This window comes from Phocoena phocoena, chromosome 3 (assembly GCF_963924675.1).
Source record: "Phocoena phocoena chromosome 3, mPhoPho1.1, whole genome shotgun sequence".
Lineage (NCBI taxonomy): Eukaryota > Metazoa > Chordata > Mammalia > Artiodactyla > Phocoenidae > Phocoena > Phocoena phocoena.
In genome coordinates, this window is record NC_089221.1 from 163,804,045 (window position 1) to 163,824,844 (window position 20,800).

At 51.2% G+C, this 20,800-nt stretch overlaps 2 protein-coding genes across 2 annotated transcripts; one reads left to right on the forward strand and one right to left on the reverse strand.

Annotated features, from left to right (window-relative positions):
• Positions 1-1,140: 1,140 nt before the first annotated feature.
• On the forward strand, positions 1,141-7,380 carry GCDH (glutaryl-CoA dehydrogenase). The gene is made up of 12 exons (XM_065875269.1): positions 1,141-1,193; positions 1,270-1,399; positions 1,489-1,524; positions 1,806-1,949; positions 2,118-2,180; positions 2,463-2,633; positions 3,339-3,468; positions 3,550-3,766; positions 4,308-4,411; positions 4,663-4,788; positions 5,078-5,238; positions 6,832-7,380. Exons 2-12 carry the CDS (start codon positions 1,309-1,311, stop codon positions 6,903-6,905), a joined length of 1,317 nt encoding a protein of 438 aa, XP_065731341.1. The 5' UTR covers positions 1,141-1,193; positions 1,270-1,308; the 3' UTR covers positions 6,906-7,380.
• A 385-nt stretch (positions 7,381-7,765) lies between these two features.
• On the reverse strand, positions 7,766-19,890 carry SYCE2 (synaptonemal complex central element protein 2). Its single transcript, XM_065873818.1, has 4 exons — positions 19,876-19,890; positions 19,143-19,258; positions 9,364-9,538; positions 7,766-8,053 (listed from the first exon to the last, which is right to left on the reverse strand). The coding sequence occupies exons 1-4, from the start codon at positions 19,888-19,890 to the stop codon at positions 7,766-7,768; spliced, it is 594 nt and encodes a 197-aa protein (XP_065729890.1).
• Between the last annotated feature and the right edge of the window lie 910 nt (positions 19,891-20,800).

Sequence of the window (20,800 nt, forward strand, 5' to 3'; positions counted from 1 at the left end):
AAAGCCATCAAAACAGAGTCATGGGGCTTCTCTGGTGGCGCAGTGGTTAAGAATCTGCCTGCCAATGCAGGGGACACGGCTTCGAGCCCTGGTCCGGGAAGATCCCACACGCGGAGCAACTAAGCCTGTGCGCCACAACTACTGAGCCTGTGCTCTAGAGCCCGTGAGCCACAACTACTGAGCCTGCGTGCCACAACTACCGAAGCCCACGCGCCTAGAGCCTGCGCTCTGCGACAAGAGAAGCCACCGCAATGAGAGAACCGCGCACCACAACGAAGAGTAGCCCCCGCTCGCCGCAACCAGAGAAAAGCCCTCAGGCAGCAATGAAGACCCAACACAGCCCAAAATTAATTAATTAATTAATTAATTTAATTTAATTAAACAAAAATTTTTTTAAATTTCAGTAGCCCTGAAAAAATTATTTAAAAAAGAGTCATGCACACAGTACCACAAAAACACACGATCACACAGAATACCATTACACGAGCTTACAATTGGACAAGAAACCACAAAGACATTCAGCCACACAGACAGTCACAGTTACACAGGCACACAACCACCCATAATCAACAGCCCCACGACGTCACAGAAACAATCAGCCCCATTCACATATAGATACACGGTCACTCAAATCAACCGCACAGAATCACAAAGCATAGGGAATCACACCAAGCCACAGTCACATGTGGCTAGCAAGCTTCCTGGGACAGACTGGCAGACAGCTTGGGCTGAGATCGCCCACCAGAGCCCACCTCCTCCTCCCACACAGAGGACCCCATTAAAGGAGACCTTGAGGTCTGGTCTCCTGAGTACTAGGACTCATTTTTCTTGTGCCTCAGTTGCCTACTTTAACTCCAGACTCTGCCCTCGCCCCCTACCACCAGGAGTGGGCCGAGCTCCCTCCCAGGGCCAATCAGAGCAGGGATACAGCTGGCCAATGGAGTTGGCGCACTCGCCTTCCGCCCCTTTCCTCTTCCGCCCCTTAAAGGGGTTAAGGTGCCTCGGCTTGGGCGCGCCTGCTTACGTCTGCAAGGCTGCCGTGGCCCCTTTAAAAGGCAGAACCTTGAAAGAGCGGAGTCCTAGGACGAACCAATGACAAGCCCCATTTGGCCTCTTCCCAGCCCGCCCCCTCCGGAGGTCAAAAGCCTTGGTCAGTAGCCCTGTGGCCTGTGCGGTGAGCCCGGGGTCTCCAGGTAAGGACTGGCTATAGGGGCGAAGGGCGCAAAGGGCCAGGGGAGCCAGTCCGTTCAGACGCCTCCATTCCTCCAGGTCGGCCTTGGTTGTTCCGCTCGCCAGCTCACTGCCCACATGGCCCTGAGAGGCGTCTATGGGTGGCTACTGAGCCGCGGACCCAGCCTGCGAGTCCTTCGTTCATGGAGCTCGGCGGCGACGCAAACCGGTCAGTGCCGGACCTGGGGTGGGATGGGGAGGGAGAAACTTGAGGCTTGGGGACTTTCCCGGGGTGATTTTCCCGTCCTGTGTTTGCAGAAAAAGGCGGGAAGACCCAGAGCCGATCTGCCAAGTGTAAGGATCCCTTGTCGCGCCGTGCGTCTGCGGCCCTGTCCAACTGTCTGTCTGTCCCGGATGGGCTCTGCCCCGGAATCCGAGGGCTGCCCAGGCGGGGAGGCAGGGCCGCTGAGGCAGTGAGTTTCCCCGAGAAAGGCCACTTTGTCAGTCCTGTTTGCAACCCACATTTGTTGGGAGCGAAATGGGGATTGAGGGTTGGAGCTGATGATTCTGGGGGAGGAGAGGGTGTAGTGATCGGGTGGACAGGGATGAGCCCCACCTCCTCCAACTCTGCCCAGCCTCGCGGCCCGAGTTTGACTGGAGGGACCCACTATTGCTGGAGGAGCAGCTGACAGCAGATGAGGTCCTCATCAGGGACACCTTCCGCACCTACTGCCAGGAGCGCCTCATGCCCCGCATCCTGCTGGCCAATCGCAACGAAGGTGCCCAGGCAGGCGGGTGGGCACCCTGGAGCTCCCGCTGCCACCTGAACCACACTCTCCACCATTCACACCAGCTCTGCCTGCTCTAGCTGGGCCTTAGGGCACCTCTGGCCCTGGGTTGGGGCTCCAGTGGGCCAAGGCTGAGGTTGGGCATCTGTCCCTTTGCAGTTTTTCACCGGGAGATCATCTCAGAGATGGGGGAGCTGGGTGTGCTGGGCCCCACCATCAAAGGTAGGGACAAATTTCTCTCCACACTCTGCAGCCCCCACTGTGTCCTGAAAAACCCCTTCCTTTCCTTGAGCCTAGTTTCCCAGTCTGTACAGAGAGGCTGTTAATCCCTCTGTCTGAAGTGGCTGTGGGGATGAAACCCTCAAGTAAGGGCCAGCTTGGTACCCTCTCCTTGGGTGCCCCTATGTAGCTCTGTCTCTTGGGCCCCAGGAGTCACTGATCTCATCTGGGCAGGGCTTTGTCCCCCATTGCCCTATTTCTCCCCTCCCCCTCCCCACCCACCAGGGTATGGCTGTGCTGGAGTCTCATCTGTGGCCTATGGGCTCCTGGCCCGAGAGCTGGAGCGAGTGGACAGCGGCTACAGGTCAGCGATGAGTGTCCAGTCCTCCCTTGTCATGCACCCCATCTACGCGTACGGCAGCGAGGAGCAGCAACAGAAGTACCTGCCCCGGCTGGGTGAGCAGCTGCCTGTGGAGCTTGGTGGAAGGAGGGCAGTCCCAATGGTCTGAAACTCAGGGGCAGGGCTATCCCTAGGCCTGCCTTCTGTCCTCACCCCAAGGATATTACCAGTGGCCACTCGGGCCCCCTGCCAGACCCTGGGCTTCACCCCCACATCTGATTCTCCTAAGTCTTTTTTTCTTTTTCCTAGGTCTCTCTTAACTCTGCCCCTCCCTCACCACCATCATAGCCCCCGTGATTTGCTTTCTGTACTCCCCATTCCAGTCCACAGTTTAAAGTCTTAACTTCCTAACCGGGTCCACGAAACCCCACGTGAGCAGGCCTCTGCTGATCTTCCCACCTCATCTCTGGCCACTCCCTTGATGGCTCCTTCCCAGCCACACTCAGCTACTTGGAATTCTCAGTTGTACCACTAGGCCTTTGCACATCCTGGTCCCTCTACCAGGACTGCCCTTCACACCTTTTCCTGCTTAACTGCCCTTCAAGACAGTTTAGCCCACCCTTTCCTGACTCGTATTGGGCCTCACCCCATCATGGCATTGTGACTATGGCCTGGGTGAGACCGGTCCCCCCATCACCTGGGAGTGCTGTGAGGGCAGGGCTGGATCTGCCTTGGCCTGGCTCAGCGGAGAGGCTGACAATTTTCAGTAGAGGAAATGAATGGGGGAGAGGCAGCCTCATGACCCTGTCTCATGCCTGCAGCCAAGGGGGAGCTTCTGGGCTGCTTTGGGCTCACAGAACCTAACCATGGGAGTGACCCTGGCAGCATGGAGACCAGAGCCCGCCAGAACCCGTCCGGCAGGAGCTACACCCTCAATGGGGCCAAGACCTGGTGAGGGGCCTGGGCGCCTCAGGCAGGTGGGCAAGGGCAGTGGGTGACGGCCAGACGCCTCACTGCCTGTCCTGCCTCCAGGATCACCAACTCACCTGTGGCCGACCTGTTCGTAGTGTGGGCTCGGTGCGAAGATAGTTGCATTCGGGGCTTCCTGTTGGAGAAGGGGATGCGGGGCCTCTCGGCCCCCAAGATTGAGGGAAAGTTCTCTCTGCGGGCCTCGGCCACGGGTATGATTATCATGGACGATGTGGAAGTGCCAGAGGAGAATGTGCTGCCCAAGGCGTCTGGTCTGGCGGTAAGCAGCAGCCACCTTGGGAACTGGCATCAGGTCACCTGCTGGTTCTCTTTTCTTGGGCAGGTACCATGCTAGAGACCCAGCTGGGGAACAGACACACATGGAGTTCACACAGTAGTGATTTGGAGAGGCTCTGCCTGGCTCACTGATGTGCAGAAGCTGCCCCATTTTGGTGACCATCTCACTCATGCTGGCTCTGCCCAGTACTTATAGGCCTGAACGAGCTTAATCCTTCGATGTATGTGCATCTTCCTGTCTCCTTACATCAACCCCAGGTCTGAGTATCCAATCCAGACCCTGGGCTGGGTAGGACTGTATGCAAACCAAGAGTGAGCCGGCAGCGAGCAAGACCTTATGTGCATGAGCTTTGGTGTCAGGGCCACGTGTGACTTAAACAGTTGCCCTGAGTCCCCCTTGTTTACACTGACTGCACGTCTTGGGTATCTGGGGAGGGGGCCTTCCACCCACTACTTAAAATTTAGTTCTGCGCAGGCCTCTCATCTCCTCTTGGTGGGGCTGAGGCCCCCTCTGAACCCTGCAGGGTCCCTTCGGCTGCCTAAACAATGCCCGCTATGGCATCGCCTGGGGTGTGCTTGGAGCTGCTGAGTTCTGTTTGCACACGGCCCGGCAGTACACCCTGGACAGGTGTGTAGGGGCTGCCATGAGAACTCCTGGGGGTTGCGTGGGAGATTGGGTTCTGTCTCTTACCCCCCCACCCACGAGACCTAAGTTCCTTGCTCTGGGAAATGGCCGAGGAAGTCCTTCTGAGCAGTGAGGGGCCCAGTCAACAATAGGGCCCGAGTGAGCTGCATGGGGGCTGAGGCAGCATGGGAAGGCCCTGGGACAGGACTGGGGAGTGGGCCCTCCTTGTACTGACCCTGACCCTGACCACATAGGATCCAGTTTGGTGTCCCACTGGCCAAGAACCAACTGATTCAGAAGAAGCTGGCGGACATGCTCACCGAGATCACGCTGGGCCTTCATGCCTGCCTGCAGCTCGGCCGCTTGAAGGATCAAGACAAGTAGGGGCTGTGTGTTTGGGGAGGAAGCGGGAGGCAGCTGTGGTGGGAGGACCCAGTGCCCCTTCTGGGCATGGTGGCAGCTGGCCCTGGAGAGAGAGGTCCTTCCTGCCTGGTGGCCCCTTGGGACCCATCCCTTCCTGCCTCTCCCTCATTAGGAGCTGTGTCTGTTGCTGTGACGGTAACCCTCCTCCCCAGCTGGGTTTGTCCAGGGTGTAGGGATGCCTGGATGCCCAAAGCAGGGTCAGTTCTTTATAATCCAATGCTCGTTACACGTCTGTGCTGTTCCCAGGGCCACCCCGGAAATGATCTCCCTGCTGAAGAGGAATAACTGTGGGAAGGCCCTGGACATTGCCCGCCAGGCCCGAGACATGCTGGGAGGGAATGGGATTTCTGATGAGTATCACGTGATCCGGCATGCCATGAACCTGGAGGCCGTGAACACCTATGAAGGTGGGGGCCGGATCCCTGGGGTGGGGTTCACAGTGGCCTCACGTCTGGGGAAGAGGACAGCAGACCCAAGTCCTACTCCCAGCTGTCACCAGTCGGCAGCATGACCTGGGGCAAGTCCCACCCTGTGTCCCTCATCTGGAGTGGCCCATACTGGGACCGTGGAAGTAAACCCTCCCAGTCCTTCCCTCCGTTATGGTCCAGGGGAGGGATGTTCCCAAGCCTGCTTATGGCTTCCACAGGCATTCCCAGAGCGGGGCATTAATGCCTAGGGAGCTGGTGGATGCAAGGGAGTGAGAGTGCAGCTACACACAGGAATCACCACTCCATTTTATGTGAGAAAGAAAGAGAAAAGGTAAATCATTTGCAGGCTGTGGTGTTTGCACCTGACAACTAGTTGTGACTCACATGGGGCCCAGAACCCCTTGCCTCATGGGAAGACAGACATAGAAAAAGATAATTAAAAAGAAAAGAGATGTGGGGAATTCCCTGGTGGTCCAGTGGTTAGGACTTGGCCTTTTCACTGCGATGGCCTGGGTTCAATCCCTGGTTGGGGAACTAAAACCCCACAAGCCGTGGTGCAGCCAAAAAAAAAAAAAAGAAAAGAGATGTACAATTCCAGTGTGAGTCACACAGAACTAGAGGGAGCTGTAACAGGCACTCAATCTCTTAGAGAGAAAGTGGGACCATGTTAAGCCTTGAGGGAGGTGTAGGAGCTCCCTGGGCAGAGATGGTGAAATAGTATCCATGTGGTATTCTGGATGGGACATTCCAGAAACAGCAAGAACGAGGGCTGGGGGTGGGCGGTTTCTACAGGCATGACAATGACCCGGAGGACAAGCAGAGGGCACCTTCAGATAGTTTTACGCAGGGGAGGGACAGGGTCAGATTTGCACTTTAGGAAGAAAGTAGAATTATTTTGCTCCATAAAAGGGAGGCCATAATCTCTGCCTTCCACCTCTAGAAGCTGAAGAAGAGCAAATGAGAAAACTGAGGGCTGTAAAGTATTACTTAGACATGTGGATGTGGGATGTGATGTGGAATGTGGGGCGTGGGGCGGTGGCTCTAGGATGGGGGATCATCTGGGACAGGCAACTAACTGTCTGATGTTTGCTTTCCCATTCCTCCTGTGAGTGAGAAAGGGCCTGATCCATTTCTGCAGAGCTCATCAGATCTTTCCACCTCTGTGGGAAGAAAGCATGGCTGGGTTGAAAATCAAATGTTTAATCAACCGTGTGGGGTTGGGGTCGGGTGAATCGGGGAGCACCAAAGCTTGGCCCATGGTGGGGGCTGGACCCGCTGCAGTTTTGGGCCTGGCACAAGGAGCTTTGGGTTGGTTGGTCAGTCGGTTTTTGCCAAGATGTATTACAGAACTCTGAAAAACAATTTTCTCGGCATGGCCAGAATGGTGGCCTCTGAGCCTTCCCTTGGTGGCTGTCACTAAGGGGGCTCTCCTGGCAGCTGTCAGCATTCGCTGTCTTTGTGGGTCTGTTCTTCTTCCAAAGTGGTAGCCTGTGGGGAGACATGAAGATTGACTTTAAAGGGAAGTTGTAAGCTGTTAAGACTCCAAACCAACTCTGCATTTATCTTGCCCAGGCACTCATGACATCCATGCTCTGATCCTCGGAAGGGCAATCACAGGGATCCAGGCGTTCACAGCCAGCAAGTGAACCCACTTCACCTGGGAGCCCGGATGGTACCAAACCCCTTCCCAGGGAGATACTGCGCTCTGAGCTCAGTCAGGGAGGTGGCAGATGGAGCCATTTCTTCTGGTGGGAAGTGAGAGACGCTGATTTTTAAATATCAAAATTTCCCTTTTGAAGTCATTCAAATGTGTTCCTTAAAAAGAAGATGGGACTGTCTGTACTGAGTTTCTCAATCCAGTTTTAACTGTGGATGGGAACAGACTCCACTCACCTTGGAACAGAAGCTCCCTTTGACAGGGGAGCAGGGAGAGGGAAGGAGAGTGACATGGAAGCAACTTGTGAGACCCACCTGGTGTCTGACTACGCAAACTACCCCCTCCACACAGCAAGAGTTTACTCTGCGCCCTCTGACCCTCCCATCTTAGGGTAAGTGCCTTATGCTGGACGTTGGAGCAGAGTGAGGGGGAAAGAGAAAATAATAAAGAGTCTGCGTGTCTGAGCCCACAGTGTTGGACCACAGTTACTTGTAACCACCCGAGAAGTTATTTCAGTGACAGGAGAAGGGAACATGTGTCAGGGCTGTGAAGCGCGCTGGGACCTGGTGGGGATTTCCCCCGCCCCAGAGTGATCCACGCCTGAGTTTTGGGCTCGGCTGTAATAAATAAACCCGGTTAGGCACTGCCAGGGCTCAGGGCTCAGGGCAGCGGGGACGTTGTCCTTTCTGTCACCACAAAGCTGATGCACAGTGTGGGAAATAACGGTCCAGCTTCTCAGTTCGGACTCCCCACATTACAGGGGAGCACGGCGCCACAAGTGGGATGGCAAGAGCCCCAGGGCTTTTGCAGTAATAGTGTGGCCCCTGTGGGGTTTAGGGCCCGGTGGTGCTAATGTCCTTGTTCTCTGTTGACATTTACTTTCACCTTAGCTGCTACAACTCTCGTTCCTCTGGCGGCACCCATGTGCATGCATGAGTTCAGTCCTACCTCAGGCTGGCCGCACAGGTCTTTGTACATGGTCTCCACGCTGTGGCACACTTCTTTGAGCTCTGTTTCCAGGTGACTGATCTTTGCCATTTTTTGGGTGAACTCTTGAAGCTTTTCCTGAATGATCTTGTTGTGGTGATTATAAATCTGATACATCCTCTCCTCTAGCTTCTCTGTCAGGTCTGAAACCTTTGAAAGAATAAGATGTTCTTGGAAAGTCAAACAAGAGGCATCACAAGACATTTGTTCTAGCTGGCTCTTTAAGATTTCTGCAATTTATCTTATAAAAGTGGTAAAAACAACTCCTGTGACTGGAGGTGAAATTGCCTATATGTTAAGTTTTTCTTTTTAAAAAGCAAGGTGCGAGAATTCCCCGGTGGTCCAGTGGTAAAGAATCCGCCTTCCAGTGCAGGGGATGCGGGCTCAATCCCTGGTCGGGGAACTAAGATCCCACATGCCGTGCGGCAACTAAGCCCGCGTGCCACAACTATTGAGCTCCCACACCTCAACTAGAGAGCCTGTGTGCCGCAGAGCCCACACACCACAACTAGAGAGAAGAAAACCCTCACGCCACAGCTAGAGAGAAGACTGCGCGCCGCAACTAGAGAGAAACCTGAGCAGACCGCGTGCTGTAAGGAAAAAGATCCCGCATGCCTCAGCAAAGATCCCGTGTGCCGTGACTAAGACCCAACGCAGCCAAAAGAAAAAAAATAAAATAAAATAAAATAAATATTAAAAAAAAACAAGTTGCAAAATTATGTATATAGTATAAGCTCAACCAGGTTAGGAGGAAAGTACATAGAACAGAGACTGGAAGAAAACATGCAACAAAGTGGCTTCTGGGTGGTGGTATCAGGGTGTTTTTATATTTTTTCTGCTATGTTATATTTTTCTCTACTCTCTAAATTTTCTATGTACAAGGTAGGTAAGGATGGTGGGGGGCAGGGAAAAAAGTCAGCCTGTCATCGAGAGATGACATGTGGAATCCACAAGCTGTCCAGCTCACAGGACCCATTACGCATCCTGAAGAAGCATCGGCGGGGACAACCATTAACACCAGACCTGAACATAACATCAGGCTTTGTTAGACATAAGCCCCAGCCATGTCCAGGGACCTCCACTCTCCTGTCACAAATCATTCAACTTCTGGAGGACAAATGGGTGTGACAATGCAGGTTATGCCTCAATGCCCTCCTGCCACAGCCCTTAGTCCTGGCATGAAGTAAGGGCCTGGGCTGTGGGTGCAGATGAACCTTGGCTTCTTATCCTGGTTCTCTCACTTAGGCAAATTATTTCCAAACCTTACTTTTCCCATCTACAAAATGGGTCCAATCTCTTTGCAGGATTGTTGTAAGGGTGAAATGAGGTACTGCATGCAAATTGCCTAGCACCATGCTGGGAACATAACTGCGGTTCATTCCCTCCCCTTTCACTTTTTACATAAAGAACCCCCTCCCCTTTCACTGGGGCTTGGCAGTATGTAGGGGGAAATCCGTCACCTTGATCCTGAGGCTGTCTCTGAAGTTGGTCATGAGGGCATGGTCCTTCTGCCTGCTCTCGTTGATGTTTTCGATCAGCTCCTGGGCCCTCTTCTTCAGGATGTCGATGCTCGAGTCCAGAGAGGAGAAGTAGGGTCCTGACTTCCCTTCCAGCATCATCAGCTGGCGGTTGGCACTGGAGGTGGCACTAGAGGGGCTAGAAACCTGGCTTCTGAAAGTATAGGAAACGGGGATCAGCGCCAAACTCTGCTGACAGTGGCTGATCTGAATTAGCTCTGTGGTGGGAGGAGAACCTGTGTTGTGTGTCTCTCGTGGGTGACACTTCTTATTTCATTCACACATACACCCCCACCCCCACCCCGAGAGGCAGGGATGGCATCCCATCTTATAACTGTGAAAACAGACCCAGGAGCACAAACAAAATCTGCCCAAGGTTCCCAAACAAGAAGATCTGCCTGACTGCAAAGCCCACAGTCGTTTTATTACACCAACTTGCTGCTTTGAAATGAGCATCAATAATAATAAAAATAGTTTAGATGCTTTCTTAGATGATATTCCTGTCACCAGCCTGCTGAATCCCTTTCCATCCCTTTCTAAACCTACTTAGTGATGCTCATAGCAGCATGCAGACCACCTGGGGCTAGTGTACCCGCGTGTCTCTGCTCCCATCAGGTAAGGTGGCCTGTCAAGAGGTAGTTATGGGGGGCTTCCCTGGTGGCGCAGTGGTTAAGAATCCGCCTGCCAATGCAGGGGACACGGGTTCGAGCCCTGGTGGGGGAAGGTCCCACATGCCGCGGAGCAACTAAGCCCGTGTGCCACAATTACTGAGCCCGTGCTCTAGAGCCCGTGAGCCACAACTACTGAAGCCCGCACGCCTAGAGCCCGTGCTCTGCAATGAGAAGCCACCGCAATGAGAAGCCCGCGCACTGCAACGAAGAGTAGCCCCCACTCGCCGCAACTAGAGAAAGCCTGCGCGCAGTAGCGAAGACCCAACACAGCCAAAAATAAATAAATAAAAATTTAAAAAAGAGGTAGTTATGTTAAAAAATAAAAATTTCAAAAATACCCCTCCAAAGAGTTAGTTATGTTTGTCCCACATTGTACACGGCTATAATTATGCAATTCATTAAATATCGTGTTAGCTAGTGACATGTGAAAAAGGGACAGGTGTCTAATAAAGATAAATGGAATGAATAAAGGTGACCCTAATAAAACATAACTATTAAATCAAGTGTGGGGGAGACAGCTATATATTGGGACCAAGAACATAAAAATCTAGGATCCTGCATACAGATCGCTTTGTCGAGGCCTGTAAGTTTTTGCTCTGCTATAAAAACACAAAAGTGGAAATTGTGGGTAATGCATTATGAATGAGGTTTATGCAAAAAAAATAAAAATGGTGCAATCTGATCAGCAGACCCATTGGTGTTTTAAATTAAGCTAAAATGTTTAAGGTAAGTTGCTTTTTTTTTTTTTTGGCCATTTCTTTGCTTTATCTGCCATGCACCATGCTAAACTACATGCCTCATCTTGCTGCATCCTCACAGCCATCCTTTGGGGTCTATCCCCATCATCTTTACCTCATAGCTGAGGACACAGGCTCAGCGTGGTTGTATCACTTTCTCAGGATCACCAGCCAGTCTGTGCAGAGCCGGGTGTGGTGCCCAGTTGGCCTGACCCCCAGCCTGTGTCCTGCTTCCCCCAAAGTTCTGTTTCCTCCTCGCCCCCTGAGGTGCTTCCAGCTCTGAATGGCTGACTCGGAGGTGCCAACACAGCAGTTCCTCAACACACCAGTTCACACACAACCATAAAGTCAGCCATGACTGCAAGGCAGGCACAGCTACTTAGAAAAACACGTCTTGATTTTTGGATGCTTCCTCCATACAACTATTTTTTTGACTTCTCCCCGACTGCCTGAGCTCTTCATTTTGGCCCAGGATGCAAGCACAGTGAAACCTGGGTGCATGAGAGCCAGGCTCTCACTGACACAAAAGTCCTCAGGCCTGAGACGCTGGCTGTGTCCTTGTCCTCGTGTATTCCTTACCAGAAGTTTCCTTGCCCCTGGGCCTTTGCATTTGCTCTCTGACTGTGAGACCTAGCCCAGACCACGGCATCTCAAAGCCGCCTATGACCTATGCTTGTCACTGTTCACACCCTTATCTCCCCATTTATCTCTGCATTCCCAGCATCCAGCACATATTAAGTCCTCCACTGTTTGCTGAATGAGTGAAGGATACTGATCTAGTCCTCCCTCCTCTGGCTTCACACAAAGCATGCAAGTTCATCTGCCTCCAAAGCCAGACACTTGTGTTCAGTGCATTTGTCAAGATGAGAAAGCATGCCTCTGATTAAGGCAGACATTTTATAGCAAAGCCTCATATCAGCTAGAAAACAACAGACCAACTAAAGTCTCCCTGGGCGTTCTTGTTAAAAATGTTTTGCTGTCCCCGGTACCTACCTCTCATGGGAAGAATAATAAAAGTGCATCAAATAAAAGAATGAATGACTAGCAAGGGTTTTCATTACCATCCATGCTTTCATGTCTCCCAAACTTCTTCTTTTTTAAAAAATTAATTTATTTATTTTATTTATTTTATTTTTGGCTGTGTTGGGTCTTCTTTGCTGCATGTGGGCTTTCTCTAATTGCGGTGAGCGGGGGCTACTCTTCGTTGCATTGCGCAGGCTTCTCGTTGTGGTGGCTTCTCTTGTTGCGGAGCACGGGCTCTAGATGCATGGGCTTCAGTAGTTCTGGCACACCGGCTTCAGTAGTTGTGGCTCACGGGCTGTAGAGCGCAGGGTCAGTAGTTGTGGCACACGGGCTTAATTGCTCTGCGGCATGTGGGATCTTCCCGGACCAGGGCTCGAACCCGTGTCCCCTGCATTGGCAGGCGGATTCTTAACCACTGCGCCACCAGGGAAGCCTTCTCCCAAACTTCTGAGCTCCCAACAAGGTACCTGACTATCCCCAGGCCCATTCCACTTGGCTGTCCCAGAGGCATTTCAAACTCCTCTAAATTTGCACACCAGGGACTTCCCTGGCGGTCCAGTGGTTAAGACTTCATGCTTCCAGGACTTCCCTGGTGGTGCAGTGGTTAAGAATCCGCCTGCCACTGCAGGGGACACGGGTTCGAGCCCTGGTATGGGAAGATCCCACATGCCGCGGAGCAACTAAAATCATGTGCCACAACTACTGAAGCCCGCGCACCTAGAGCCTGTGCTCCGCAACAAGAGAAGCCACCACGGTGAGAAGCCCACGCACCGCAACGAAGAGTAGCTCCTGCTCGCCACAACTAGAGAAAGCCCAATGCAGCCATAAATAAATTAATTAATTTAAAAAGAAAAAAGACTCCACGCTTCCAATGCAGGGGATCCCTGGTCGAGGAACTCAGCCCAATGTTGTCCTCCCTCCTCATTTCATTGAATGACACCAAAAGCCACCTGGTTCCCAAGCCAGAAACTTAGCAGTCAGCCTGGAGCTTGGCTTCTCTCTGTCCTTCCAAATCCTGTCACAAAATCCTTTCATTTCCACCTCCTTAATTTCTCCCAAATCTATCCTCTCCTCGCCACCCAACCATTCACAACCCCACGCCTATCATTCTCACCTGGGCCCTAGTGACCTTATAACCGCAATCCGATGTCCCACTTCTGCTCCACAGCCTACAAGAGCCCCTATCAGCTGCAGAAGCAAGTAAATTCCCTAGCACAGCACACAAGGCTTTCCAGGGCCCTGGCCTCCACCTTCTCTTTTCAGACTCCACTCCCAGCAACTTGAAACTTTCCACAATTTCACCAAACTCGTCAGCCTTTGCCTGAAATGATTTTTCCTTTCTGTCAACTTCACGAGGCAACGTTTGGAGCATCCTTACCTCACCTTTGCTTTCTAATCACAACACTGCCAGTTTGTACACTAGATTCCCCCCAGGCGCCACTCTGGGCAGGGGCTGCATTGCCTTCATTCCAAAGGCATCACAACCATTTGCCGAATACCTAAATGAATGAGCTGCTGCTGGAGCCAGAGCCAGATGTAACATTCTTGCTCTTAAGCCACTTTGCACCCGAAGTTGCTTTGTTGTCCCAACAGTATAGGATTCTGAAATTAAAATCAATGATAGAACCAGGTGCTTCTTTTTGTGTAATTGCTCACAACCTGCTTGAGCTGCTAACTGTTCGGAGTTGCTCCTTTTTCAAGCTCAAGGGATAAAGCTGGAACTGGTCTTCGTGGCAGCTACACAAATGGTGAAAAATCAGTGGAATTCGGCTCACCCAAATTTCGTTATGGGACAAAGGCCTGCATCAGATGTCTGCCGAGAGCTTCTTGATTTTTCCCAACCTCTCCTTTGGGGATTTATTCCTTTCCATTTCATTTTTCCTAATACTCAGCAGCTGCGTATAATCAGGATGCTAATGAATCATAGGCTTCCCTGGGCCTGCATTCACCAATTAACTTTAATAAACAAAATGCACCATGTCCTCTCCACCGGCTTCCCCCCATTCCCGGGCCTGCCTCTGTGGCCCAACCCTGGATGGAGGCCAGGGAATGGAAGTCAGCTCAACACAGCAGGCCGCGTGTGCACGGGGTAGGGCAGTGGGGGGTCGGGATGGGGGCTGTGAACACATCCCTCCGCCCATCTATGACGGTCTGTCCTTCTAAGGAGTACCTAATTCGGCTTTGAGGATTAGGACCTAGTTCCTGAGAAGAGCTCAGGCTGGCAGGGGGCCCGGGAACTGCGGAGGAAATGGGTTTAAGCGAAGAGACCATCTGTTCGCTCCAGGTAAAGCTGTGATTGGCAGGCGTGTGAGCCAGAGCCACCTGCTGGTGGGGCCCTCCCTCCATGGCCTCTAACAGATATACAAGTAAACAATCCGCCAGCCACTTATGACCACCGCAGGCGGCAGTCCCAGGAGGGGAGGAAAGCTAGTCAAACATTCAAGGAGGAACACAACAGAATCTTTGGCGCTTGGGCAAAACGATGTTTTGCTGAAGTACAGCCAGGAAGGGGGAAGGTTTGAATCGAAGCTGCGGAGCCCATTCCTTTCACCCTCTGCTCTTCTCGCCTGAAACGTGCTCACATTTTAATCATGTCACTGAGAGTCTGCTGCTGGATCTATTAACTGGTCCTTGCACTGGTCCTAATCCATCTGCTTCTCAGCCCAAAGCTCTTTTGGAACTCCTCGAAGTCTCTCAATGATTCGCAATTGTCTGTGTCTCCTCACCACTTAGATCCCAGTCTAAACACACTATTTGCAGGAAGGTGTTATCAAACTACTTCAGTTATTCTTTTTTTTTCTGGTCTCCAATTGACTGCACTCACCTGGAAACCATTCCGCCCTGCGGTGTTGTTTACAACTGAGGAATCTGGGAGGCAAGAGGAAGCTGGCTTCGTGCGTGGTGCAGTCCTCAGGCGCCCCGTCCTGAGCCTCATTCTATCCCCAGGTGAGCTCCTTCACTGAAGCAGCACCATCTCCAGCCCCTGCCCCCCCCCCCCGAATTCTGCATCAGAAAGTCCAGCCCCCATCTTGGACGCATTCATGTGTATTTCTCTGGTCACCTCAGACTCAACAAGGGCAAAATACAACTTGTGCTTCTGCCAGCTGGAAACTGCCCCAAGCCAGAAAGCGGGGAGCAGGAGTGGCAGGGGAAGCCTTGATTTGTAGTGTTTGCCAATTTCCATGGTGCAGAGACTCCCACTATAGCCAATTTCAAGCTACTAACATGAAGTTCCTAAATGCCAGGTTGGGAAGTGATGTGTAGAACCGGCTCTTGCGGGCAGGAGCTGGCTCCAGCACACTGCAGCTGGGAGACATCCTCAGCTCATCACCTTCCTCATGCCTCACTAAATGACCCCCCTCATCTTCTCTCCATCTGTCCTGCTAGATGCCACCCCTGCAGAAGCCTCCCACTTATCTCCCAGGTCCACTCATGCCCCCTCCCACCTATTCTTCACAGAGCAGCCGGTGTCTTTTTATAACAGGAACCTGAGCATGTTACTTCTATGACCCAGCCATTCCCCACCTAGGTATCTACCCAAGAGAAATGAAAACGTGTACATGGGTGTTCATAGCAGCATTACTCACAAGAGCCAAAGAGCAGAAACAACCCAAATTTCCATCAGCTGACGGATGGACAAATAAAACGTGGTACATCCATAATATAGAATATTATTCAGCCACACAGAGGAATGAAGTTCTGATACATGTTACAACAACATGCATGAACCCTGAACACATTATGCTCAGTGAAAGACGCCAGTCACAAAGGACCACATAATTGTATGATTCTACTTATATGAAATATCCAGCAGAGGCAAATCTGTAGAGACAGAAAGTAGAGTTGTGGTTGCCAGGGACTGGGAAGGACGCAGGGACTGGGAGGTGACAGCTAAGGGGTCAAAGGATTATTTCAGGGCAATGAAAATGTTAAAAAGTTGACTGTGGTAATGGTTGCAGAGCTCTGTGAATGTACTAAAAACAACTGAATTGTACATTTTAAGTAAGTGAAATGTATGGTATATGAATTATATCTCAATAAAGCTGTTACCAAAAAAAAAAAAAATCCTTAGGATCAAGTCCACAGCCGACAAAATGCCCTGCAACCTAGCCTGTGCTGAGTCCTCCTCTGGCACTCACTCCCCTGCCCACAAGGGAAACGTTTTCCTAGCTACTTGAGCTCCTCCATGTCAGTACTTGTTCAGCATATGCCTTTCCTGTCAGATGGAAGCACTGGGAGTGTATGAGCATGTCTGTCAGTGTACCCTGGGTGTCACTGCTGCCAATCACAATGACTGACATGCTGGCCTTCCCACTGTTTTGTGAACACACCAGGCCTGCTCCTGCCTCAGGGACTTGCTACTTGCAGCTCCCTCTGCCTGGAATGTTTGGAGTCCTGGGCACCTCCTGGCTGGCTCCTCCTCATGTGACCTCCTTAGCGATCTCCAGCTACTCTAAACTCCCTGTCACTCTAGTTGCTCCTTCTCTGTTTTGTTTCTTCACAGCACTTGCCACCAAGTGAAATCACATTTTAAAAAAATTATCTACCTTTTAGAAAGGCAGCTTGGCAATAGACCCAGGATAGCCAACACAATATTAAAGAAGAATGAAGTTGGAAGACTGACGCTACTTGATTTCAAGACTTACTATAAAGCTGCAGCGATCCAGATAGTGTGGTACCGGTGAAAGAATAGAGAATAGGTCAATGGAACAGAATAGAGAGCCCAGAAATAGACCCACACATATATAGTCAACTTATCTTTGACAAAGGAACAAAGAAAATTCAATGGAGAAAGGAGAGTCTTTTCAACAAATGGTGTTGGAACAACTGGACATCCACATACAAAAAAAGTGAAGTTGGACACAGACCTTGTACATTTCACAAAATTTTTTCTCAAAATAGATATCCCTAAATTAAAACACAAAACTATAAAACTCCTAGAAGATATCATAGGAGAAAATCTAGATGGCTTTGGGTTTGGTGGTGACTTCTTAGATACAATATCAAAAGAAAAAATTGGTTAGTTGGACTTTATTAAAATTTAAAACTTCTACTCTGCAAAAGACACCATTAAGAGAATGAAAAGACAGGTCGCAGATTGGGGGCAAATCTTTACAAAACACAAATCAGATAAAGGACTGACACCCAAAATATATAAAAAACTCTTGAAACTCAGCAATAGGAGAACAAAAAATCCAATTTAAAAATAAGCAAAAGATCTGAACAGATACCTCACCAAAAAAGATATACAGATGTCAAACAAGTATATGAAAAGATGTTCAACTTCATACTTCGTAAAGAAGCGGCAAATCAACACAACGATACCACTACTGCCTGTTAGAATGGGGAAAATCCAAGACACTGACAACACAAAATGCTGGTGAGGATGTGGAGAAACAGGAGCTCTCGTTCATTGAAGACAGGGATGTAAAATGGTTCAGCCACTTCGGAAGACATTTTGGTAGTTTCTTACGAAACTAAAAATACTCTTACCATATGATCTAACAGTTGTGCTCCTTGGTATTTACCCAAAGGAGCTGAAAATTTACATCCACACAAAACCTGCATATGTTTATAGCAACTTTATTCATAATTCTAAAACTTGGAAGCAACCAAGATGTCCTTCAATAGGCGAGTACATAAATAAACTGGGGTACATTGTGTAAATTACTAAGTGTGTATTACTAAGTGAAAGAAAGTCAACTCCAAGAGAGCAGGAATTCTGATTTGTTCACTATTGTATCCCCAGCATCTAAAACAGTGTTTGGGTAAAGAAGACCCTTGATAAATACTTGGTGAATAAATGTGCAAGACAACAATGTCTTTTTAAAGTCATCCATGACACTACTCTTTCTCTCACTCCAACATCGAATCCCCTAGCAGTTTATGTTAGTTCTATCTTCTTAAATCTATCCAGAATCTGACCACTTCTCTTCACCTACATGGATCCACCCTGGGTCAAGTTAGGGTCATCTTGCACATAAATTATTCCAATTGCCTAATCACTGGCCTCCCCGCTTCCAATCCTGCCCTCAATAATCTATTCTCTACACAGCAGCTAGAGGGAGCCTTTTAGTCCGGAGGACTACAAACTTCTATAAAGGGCCAGATAGGAAGTCTTCTGCTTTGCAGGCCACATGGTCTCAGGTGCAACAATTCACCTCTTTAAAAAAAGTCGACATGCCTGAGGAGTGGGTTTGAACCCTTCAGTCCTCAGGGAGAAGCTCCAGGGTCTGAGTTCCTTCCTGCTTGTGGGACACCGCACTGGGGTAGGGTATATGGTGAGATTGTTTCCTAGCCTTTCCTACCCACTTTGATGTGATTTTCTTCTCATTTGCCTAATGTGTAGTTATTACTCAGCCAGCCTTTAGGGTTTTTTTGTTTTGTTTTGTTTTGTTTTTTTTGCGGTACGCGGGCCTCTCACTGCTGTGGCCTCTCCCGTTGTGGAGCACAGGCTCCGGACGCGCAGGCTCAGCGGCCATGGCTCACGGGCCCAGCCGCTCCGCGGCATGTGGGACCTTCCCGGACCGGGGCATGAACCCGTGTCCCCTGCATCGGCAGGCAAACTCTCAACCACTGCGCCACCAGGGAAGCCCCGCCTTTAGGTTTTTATAAGAGGAAATTTTTCCATATGTAGCTGTAGACTCTTGGGAGGAGGGGAGTTCACAGGCATCATACTGGGTTGGCCCAAAAGTTCGTTCGGGTTTTTTCTGACCATTTTATGGAACACTCGAACAAACTTTTTGGCCACCCCAATACACAGCTTTTTTGAACAGGAACTGCTATATGATGTTCTTAAGCAATTTCTTCTTCATTTTCAAATTAACTCCAGGTATCTAAGGGCCTCTTCAAAGCAATACTTGGCTGGATTAATTTAGACTGGCTAATGCATATATATAAAAGTTGTTTCCTAGTTGTTAAAAGCTTATTTTATAATTTAGACTTAGCTGATTTAGACTGGCTTTGCATCAGAATAAACAAAATGTATTTTATCAACTTAAAAATAAATAAATAAATAAACGGGTCACCTGTCACTCCCTCCCTATTTTTTTCCTCAGAGCACTTAGCATCCCCTGACTACTGCATATTCCCAAGTTTATAGACGTTCTCCTAGAACGTCACCTCACTGCTGTGTCCCCAGCACTTCCATCCCACGCACATGGGAGATGCTGGACGAGTATGTGCAACAAATGCGACAAGAGCAGACACTGGTAGGGTCTTGCAGAAGAAAAGGGTGAATGAGAGGGACTCAGGGGTCTGTTTGGACTCGATGGGCCGGGTTCTTCCTCACCTAGCTGGCCCTCGACCAGCCTCCTCTTCGCGGCTCTCCTCGCCTTGCTGCTGCTCCTGGCTCTCTCCCAACAGCTGTGGCTCCTGGTCCTTGCACTCTATCTGGGGCATGTCCACCTGTGAGCACGGCCAGCGCTTGAGAGGTCGAAGGAGGGCGAGAAGTAGTCAGATCCCCCTGCTCCCGCCCCGTCAACCCTGGGCACCTCTGTCTGCCGATGCGGCATGTTGGGGACCCGCAGAAGAGACGGGGGGTGCTGGGACGGGCACCACGAGGACCGCGGGGATCCTGTGCCTGGAGCACAGGAGGACTGAGGTGGGGAGACCTGAAGGGGCCGGGGTGAGGACAGGTGCTCCGGATGGAGTGCTGGGGGGCCTGGGCTAACTGGTGTGCGAGTCGGCTCAAGGCCTTCAAGGAGGGAAAGAGGTAGGAGAAAAGAAGAAAAACGGGTGAGGCGCGTGGATGTCTGAGTCTCTCTCTACCCTACTCCTGCCACTCGCCATGCGTGGAAGTCGGTCCTGCCTGGGCTGTCAGTGCGTCAGTCGCACAATCAGTCGGTTAGTCAGGGCCCGGTAGGTCAGTCAGGAAATCGGAGCCCAGTCGGGCGAGGAGGGGCCGCGATGGCAGGAGACAAACGGCAGGGCTCTGGTTCGTCGGGGAAGCCCAAGATCGCTGCCATTCCCTGCCCGTCCGCCCGCCGCCCGCCGCCCGCGCGAAGGAAACAAGCGCAGCGTACTCCCTGCCGCTCCATTCCGTCTTTTCCCGCCTTCTTGTTCGCGCCCTCTGCGCACGCGCCTCCCCCGCCCCCGGAATGCCCCGCCCCCAAGATGGGCAGCGGTGCGCACTCCTGGCCCCGCCTCTTTCTGGGAACTTGCGCGCGCAGCGGGGCGGGGGCGGCCGTTAAGTGGCGGTTGGGCTGTCTAGGGGCTGCGCGCGCAGCCGGCACCGCCGGGACGAGCCTGTGGTCGCTGAGCGCGCGTGTGCGCATGTGTGAGGTTCCAGGGCCCAAGGTCAGTAGGGGAATGGTGAGAACCGTTCATCTGCTCTGCCCGGAGGTCTTTCCAATAAAAAATTCTGACCTTTGCTGTCCCTTGATTACGACCTATTGCCCTCAGTGAAAAAGTTCATGCAGTTACCACCTTGAATCAGTTACCTGCACTCCAAAACCAGAAGCTCCTTGAAAGCATGGGGGCCTGGCCCTTAAGGGTTGGGCCCATACCCCTTAATAATAAGAGTAGTAATAACAGTAATGAATTAATAGTGACAACAATAATAGTAATTGGCACACAAGGAGCCACAGACTGGGAGAAAGTATTTAACTTGTATCCAGTATCTACAAAGACCTCTTGCAACTCAGTGAGACAGAAAAACCCCAGTTAAAAAATGGGCAAAGGGGACTTCCGTGGTGGCGCAGTGGTTGAGAGTCCGCCTGCCGATGCAGGGGACACGGGTTCGCGTCCCGGTCCGGGAAGATCCCACATGCCGCGGAGCAGCTGGGTCCGTGAGCCATGGCCATTGAGCCTGCGCATCCGGAGCCTGTGCTCCGCAACGGGAGAGGCCACCAACAGTGAGAGGCCCGCGTACCGCAAAAAAAAAAAAAAAAAGGCAAAGGATTTGAAATGGTTGGCCAAAGGCCCTGAGGTCTGAGCAAGCTCAGTGCC